The 7,527-nt window shown below is 33.4% G+C and overlaps 2 protein-coding genes across 3 annotated transcripts in view; both read left to right on the top strand.

Moving 5' to 3' along the window:
* The first annotated feature begins 881 nt into the window (after nt 1–881).
* On the top strand, nt 882–6,072 carry LOC140962455 (isocitrate dehydrogenase [NADP]-like). Of its 2 annotated transcripts, XM_073421365.1 has the most exons (15): nt 882–1,044; nt 1,479–1,522; nt 1,628–1,737; nt 2,408–2,445; nt 2,567–2,644; nt 2,733–2,786; nt 2,867–2,968; nt 3,088–3,179; nt 3,265–3,368; nt 4,437–4,505; nt 4,602–4,717; nt 4,964–4,998; nt 5,238–5,380; nt 5,478–5,600; nt 5,706–6,072. In XM_073421365.1, the coding sequence occupies exons 1-15, from the start codon at nt 996–998 to the stop codon at nt 5,791–5,793; spliced, it is 1,245 nt and encodes a 414-aa protein (XP_073277466.1). In that variant the 5' UTR covers nt 882–995; the 3' UTR covers nt 5,794–6,072. The 2 variants fall into 2 exon arrangements, with proteins under 2 accessions (XP_073277466.1, XP_073277467.1); XM_073421366.1 differs by lacking the exons at nt 882–1,044; nt 1,479–1,522; nt 1,628–1,737 and adding an exon at nt 2,051–2,278.
* A 1,177-nt stretch (nt 6,073–7,249) lies between these two features.
* The window catches only part of LOC140963106 (glutamate decarboxylase), a 4,114-nt gene continuing 3,836 nt past the window's right edge, over nt 7,250–7,527 (top strand). The window contains exon 1 of the mRNA XM_073422341.1: nt 7,250–7,397. Coding sequence (XP_073278442.1) covers nt 7,312–7,397 — 86 coding nt within the window. The 5' untranslated portion in view covers nt 7,250–7,311. The remainder of the gene's footprint in view (nt 7,398–7,527) is intronic.

Below are 7,527 nucleotides of genomic sequence, written 5' to 3'. Positions count from 1 at the left end.
TATTGAGTTATATGTTATTAGACTTTTTTTTGTGTATATTAAGGGAATGTAGTAAGTTTGAAATTATGAGTTTGTCCCATATAGAAAAATAAAGTTGGTCTAAACGAGTTTATATTGAGTTACATTTTATAAATATGTAACATTGACTAGTCAGGAGGTATTCGAGTGTAAGGAGTGCATTGAAGGACTTGACTTGTGTGCGAGAGTCACTTGAGTGCCTCGAATATCAGATCCACCTATGTGAAAATCGTCCATCTTTGGCTATTTATTCAGGATGAGACATTCTACATGCTTTGACATACATTTCTGGGTGAGACCTTTCATTGACCGTCTGTTGCTGCTTTGGATGGCAGACGTTTGGCCTTTCGGATGCTCGTTATATGACTGTTTGAGTACTCAAATCTCATATATTAATATCAAATCTAAAAGAATTGATATTCGAATATCATATATTAGTATCACATTTTTAATATTTTTTAATTATTTTCATCAAAGAAAAGATATATGTATATCAATACTTATGATACATGTTACTCAAAAATCATATATTATCATCAAATCTGAAATATTTGATACTCAAATATTATAGAGTAGGTCTCTTGTTAGACGGTCTCGCGAATTTTTATTTGTGAGACGAGTCAACCCTACCGATATTCACAATAAAAAAATAATACTTTTAGCATAAAAAATAATATTTTTTCATAGATTATTCAAATAAGATATCTGTCTCACAAAATGACCCGTGAGATCGTCTCACACAAATTTTTGTCAATATTATATATCATTACTATATTTTTAATATTTTATATTAATTTTCATTCGAAATTCATGTTATTAATATCAATATTTATAATATTAGTATTATCTTTTTAATATTTTGTGCCATTTTCATAATATTGGATAATCTCCGTCTCACTCAAAAAGACATGAGACACTGAGTTTTATGACTCTCAATTCATTTGACTCCCCTTCGGAAACCGTTGGCCGTAGCCGGAATGGGGTTCGAAAAGATCAAGGTGGCCAACCCCATCGTTGAAATGGACGGTCAGATTCAGGATGCTCTCTCTTTTTTCCACGATCTATTTATTTTTCTTCGCGATCGAATTTTCTTGTACATATTCTTTTTTATTCTGTTTATTTTGGCATATTTTGATGGTGTTCATGAGTTGTTTGGAAAGATCTATGCTTTTGAACTCTGCTTTTGGAGTATCTTCGGATTTTTTTGATTTCCTGAGGAAAGCTTGCGGTTGCGGGCCAAGTTGCTCTGCTGTGAATTATCTAGTGTGACAACTCGATCTGTGTTTCTGCACTATTTTATTGTATGTGTCTGCTTAAATTGTTGGCCTGTATTTAACTGAATTTGTTTTTGAATATTTGATTCAAAATGGGCTTGAAATGATATGATTTTCTATTTACGTCCCTTCTCTGGCACCTTTTTTTGCTTCGTTTTTTACTTAAAATCTATATATGTTGTGCAGGAGATGAGATGACAAGGGTGATTTGGAAACTAATAAAGGACAATGTATGAAATCAGATTTTCAGCTCAATCATATTACCGATTTTCCCTATAGTGTCCTTTCAATAACCAGTGGATATGAATTCTTAATTGTGTTTTGATTAATAACAGTTGATCTTGCCATTCTTGGAGTTGGACATAAAATACTTCGACCTTGGCCTTCCTCACCGTGACTCCACAGATGATAAAGTTACAGTTGAAAGTGCAGAAGCTACTCTCAAGTAAGTGATCTGTATTTTTTTGTAGGCGGGTAAACAAACAAATCACGAATCAAGTGTTTATAACATTTTCAGGCTTATATTTAGGCTCATGAAATTTAGGGTGGAACTTGAGTCGCTCGTTGAACTAGTATAGAGTTGTTTGGGTTCAAAATTGAGTACATGAGAAGGAATCGTCTATTGTGTCAACAATATTAAACTGGATTAATTTTTGAACGATTAAAAAATTGGTTTTATTATAGTATTTATTCACTATGTTTGATATGATATATATGTTCAACATAGAGGTATGATATATATGTTCAACATAGAGGTAAACAACCACTAAGAATAATTAAAAGCTAACAACCAGCTCATGGAATAATCGAACTCTAGCCAAACATCTAGGAAAAGTCAGCTTGGCAAATCTTACCCCCGTGATCTAAATGAAACTCAACCATCCAAGAAGTAGACTTTGATGTACTTCTATGACTCCTTTTTGTGTCTCCATACCAGCTGATTGTAGGGACGTATATGATGGAGAATCATTGTCAATTGATTATAGGCAAGTGTAATTCAGCTACTTTTCAGCAGTTTGCATGCTTCTATAACCTTGCTATGGTTTTGGTTGGACATTTGATTATCTTTTACCCTCCTTTAATGGCCTTTCATGCTGTGTATATTCAAATTGCAGGTACAATGTAGCTATTAAGTGCGCAACCATTACTCCAGGTTTGTAAGCTTGAAAGTCATGGATTGCTCATTCCTCGTTGCTTTCTTCTAGATCTCTGCCACCATTAACCCTACGTCTTAATAAAGCGAATTATGATGACATAATGTTCAAAGCTTGCAGATGAAGCTCGTGTGAAGGAGTTTGGATTAAAGTACATGTGGAAGAGTCCGAATGGTACAATTAGGAACATTTTGAATGGTCAGTGAATCAACTTTCTTTGTACTCGTGAACATTTGCTTTGTTTTTTAGATCTTGATGACCCCAATTCAACTCGATTTTCTCACAGGCACTGTCTTTAGAGAACCAATCATGTGCAACAATGTCCCTCGCCTTGTCCCAGGTAGGAGCTGTGTCTTTTGTAGAGTTATTTAGTTGGTTTTGTTACTAGAACTGTTCTAAACATTTTGATGCAACCTTCAGGATGGAAAAAGCCAATTTGCATTGGAAGACATGCTTTTGGAGATCAATATCGAGCTACTGATGCGGTTATTAAAGGAGCTGGAAAGCTTAAATTGGTTTTCGGTACAGTAATTAACTTTTTACTTGTGAATTTAAAGGTGCCTTAAGCTGTTTTGAATCTTTAATTGTATATCTTGGGTGCGTCTCTGAGTTTGTGACTGAATGATCGACTCGAAATACAGTGCCAGATGGAAAGGATGAGAAGGAAGAATTCGAGGTCTTCAACTTTACGGGTGCCGGTGGAGTTGCTCTGTCAATGTACAACACTGATGAGGTTTTTCTTTACCAAACTTTCTGCTGAAGCATTTGAATAAAACTGACAAGATGCTGGAAGCTGACTTATTTTTTTGGGGATGCAGTCCATTCGTTCATTTGCTGAAGCTTCTATGAACACCGCATACCAGAAAAAGTGGCCGCTATATCTTAGCACTAAGAATACGATTCTCAAGAAATATGATGGCAGGTATACAATAAGTTTCTTACAGTATTAATCATAAAATTTTTCATTTTTACTCTGGTTATTGGAATGCTCTATTTATTAGCATGGAACACCCTGAAAAGATTACCCCATGTGTCACCTCACCTTCTTCATTCTTGTCAATATAAGTCGTATCAGGGGCCCATGGCCACATCCATGTTAGTATATGATTTATTCATGAAAATATCCTTTTACAAAATGAAATAAACTAAGATTTCAAATGACATTTAAAAATGCTTAATTTGATATAGAGCAGATTCGAAATTCACTTGAGTTAGTCTATTCAAATGAGTCAAGAAATTTGAAATTATGGATTAAAAATCCCCGTTTCAAATCCATCGATTTAAATGCATTCTAAGTGAATTGAATATGTGGATAATACAAAATCATTTGTGTAGAAGTGGTAAATGAATTGTAGGTGAGAGTAATTAATACTACGAGGCAATTGCATTCTAGGCAATAAAATAATAGAAGACTTGCAAATAAAGTTTATACTATATCTAGTGGCTATTTTGTATTTATTTATGGCAAAAGAGCTTTGTGGTTTCTATAAGCCAAATATAATAAAATACTAGTAATGAAAGCACTACACACTGTGAAAATTTCAAATTAAAATTTTGTCAAATAATTATCTTAATAATAATTATTTCATTTACTTTTTAAAAATGAAATATACATATAAGTTTGTGGAGCAATTTTTTTTATTAAAATAAAAAACCTGTCGTATATAAAAACTTTTTTTATAGATAATTTGGCATAGCAAAAATTTTCAGAATTACTGAGTTGTATCTTTTATTTTTAATAAAGTTTAAGCTTATTTTTTGAAAGCCAATGTTTGAAGTCTTATTTTTTATGAAATTTTCTCTCTTTATGTATAGAAATTATTAAAGTTATATTTGATTTCCTGAATCACATTCTTTTGTTTTGCACATTGAAATTGAGATTAATTTTGAAAATATGCATTTGGATTGCCAATCTGAAGAGTTAAAGTTGCTTTGTCTTAGCATTTATACAGAGAGAGGTATTGATCAAACTCATGTTTATTGTGTGCAGATTCAAGGACATCTTTCAAGAAGTTTATGAATCTTCATGGAGATCCAAGTTCGAGGAAGCAGGAATCTGGTGAGTCGCCTGACCTATAATTTCCAGCATCTGGTTTTTCTTCAAATCTCACCCTGTTAACCTTCCACGATTTTTGCAAATGCAATATAAACTCAGGTATGAGCACCGTCTCATCGATGATATGGTTGCCTATGCTCTGAAGAGCGAAGGAGGTTATGTATGGGCTTGCAAGAACTACGATGGGGATGTTCAGAGTGATTTCTTAGCACAAGGTAGGCATTTACTTTCGAAATCCCAACACTGTGCAAAAATCGTAATTATGCTTCTGATACTAATTATCTGTGATCAAGGATCGAAGTGGACAGTAATTGTTCGTACCTAGAAGGGGCCTATCAATTATTATGTAACTTTTGGTTTTTATTGTCTCATCACCCATTTCAACACTATTTCAACTTTGTTCTTCCATTTATATTTTTGCTTCGAGTCGTTTCAGTTCATTATTTTCATCTATCTTGCAGGGTTTGGATCTCTTGGGCTGATGACATCAGTCCTGGTATGCATATACATTTCTCTTCTATAGATTCTACCCACATTATTTTTATCTTGGATCCTTTTTGAATTTGTTGTGATAAAAAATTCTTATTTTTTTGAGACTCTAACTTTCATTACTGAACTTCTATTGTATGTTTTTGTTCAGGACGTCAACTGCATTTTTGCCTCCAAAATTAATAAACTCACTTATATCTGTTCATTTTCACCCTAGATTCTAACAGATTTCTGTACATGATTCAGGTATGCCCCGATGGTAAGACAATTGAGGCAGAAGCAGCCCATGGAACTGTTACGCGCCACTACAGGGTTCACCAAAAAGGAGGCGAAACCAGTACTAATAGCATTGCCTCAATCTTTGCTTGGACTCGTGGTCTTGCACACCGGTAACTATTAATATTTTTCAATATAAAAAATCCCCGTCTATCAAAAACCGAGCTTAAAATAGAAAACAAGTGATGACCGAGCCACACTTATTTATAGGGCAAAACTGGATGACAATGCAAAACTCTTGGAGTTTACGGAGAAACTAGAAGCAGCTTGTGTCGGTGTTGTGGAATCTGGAAAGATGACCAAGGATCTTGCCCTTATAATCCATGGATCTAAGTGAGTTGCCGATGGGAGTTCTCAAATGACCCTTTCTTTTCCAAGTATGTTATAACTCGAGGTATGGATTTATGTAATAACTCATTGCGTTTTTTAAAATTGTAGGCTTGGAAGAGATAAGTATCTGAACACCGAACAGTTCATTGATGCGGTCGCTGACGAGCTTAAAGTCAAGCTTTCAAGCGGAGCATAATATAATGGAGTTGAATCAGAAGAAATTGATATGAGAGATTGCTGCTTCCATTGTTTAAATGGATTTAATTTGTGTTGCAGCTGATGTTGAAATGAACCCTTTGGCTTGGTAGTTTTAGCTTCTTGCTACTATCAACTCTAGTTTTTCCAAGCATTTTGGAGAGATTTTAAAACGCCGTTCCATTTTCTGTTGTTTGCAGTTTTTTTGTGAGACTTGGATTTTCGAAAATGTCCATTTACTCGACTCGATTGAATCATAATAAATTATTCTCAAGTTTTAGATCTTGAATTATATATGTATATCTATATAAGTCAAAATTAACTCATATTCCTATAATATTTTATAGTGTAATTGTTAAATCAATTTGTTTATATGCATGTTTGATTCAAACAAAAAATCAGGATCTAGAAACAGCAGATTTGAAGACAGTCAAAGGAATTTAAATACTTTGAACGACCTAATACGAGATTCGAGTGACTTTTATGCAGGGAGATGGTAGCTGTGAATTAATTTGTAGGATCCCATTTAAATTAATTTTTTTACTATAGGTTAGCGGCTAAAGTAAACTTTTTATAATGTTTTGAATTGACAATTAGTCAGCATTCAATGGAACTCGTCAAATATACATTGGTATTTATGTAACTTTGAGTCGGTCAAGAAGACTCATTATACCTACGGAAAGAATTGTTTTCAGTTGGCCGTGGGATGATAATAATCAAGAATTAATATTTATATTTCATTTCATGTACTCTTGTAAATATATGTGTCAATTTTATTCATAAATAAAATGCAAATTAAAATAATAATAATAAAAATAATAATAATAATATGAAGGGTCCAGGGTCCCCATGCTTTTATTTTCACGCGTTCAAACATATTCCTCCCCGACATTATTTTATGGTAATGCTATTAAATTATACGACAAATGTCATATTTTTTTTGCTTCTAAAAACACTTTTTTTTTTAAAAAAAAAATATATTATACAAGAAGACAATTCCTACAAATGGTTTAAGATCATACAATGTGGAATGGAGCCGCGTGAATATAGATTGAGTGTTTGAAAGCTAAATTCATCATATTTTCCATCGAAATAGAATTGGCAAATTGTTTGGAACTGGAAACAAAATGCAATAATTTAAGAACATTGTTTTGTATTATAAATATCCTGTGGCTGTGTCTGGTTGACTGCTAATTCCAAGTCTGAATTCAATGTTGATAAAAGAAAATGCAAAAGCACCCCTATGAAAATAAAATATATTTAAGTCTAGACCATTATAATATGTTTGGTTGACGAAAAACCATTGAATAACGTACGTGTGTTGTAATAAAACCGTTACAAAAGAATCGCTTTAGGAAGGTTCGGCCATGTACTTACTATTGGAGGCAGCTCACATTGGCCAAGTCCTGTCGATTGAAAAGTAAACGCAAATATTATTAAATTAAATAATAAANAAATTAAATATATACATCTCTCTCTGATCAAGCTGATTAATATTCTTTGAGCTTAATACACAAAGATGGTTCTCTCCAAGACCGCCTCGCAATCCGATGTGTCCGTCCACTCCACGTTCGGTTCTCGATACGTTCGAGACAGTCTTCCCAGGTAATTAAATCGCTCATCACAATTTCCATCGAAATATTACAATTTTAAAACTGATCTTTTGGGCAATCGTCGTCTTTGTGCTGATGTGCTGTGTTAAAACATGACCCGTTTGCTGAATATGTCTGATTAT

The sequence above is a fragment of the Primulina huaijiensis genome, chromosome 17, assembly GCF_012295235.1.
Source record: "Primulina huaijiensis isolate GDHJ02 chromosome 17, ASM1229523v2, whole genome shotgun sequence".
In the NCBI taxonomy this organism is placed as follows: domain Eukaryota; kingdom Viridiplantae; phylum Streptophyta; class Magnoliopsida; order Lamiales; family Gesneriaceae; genus Primulina; species Primulina huaijiensis.
This window is presented reverse-complemented; position numbering and strand designations above follow the sequence as displayed.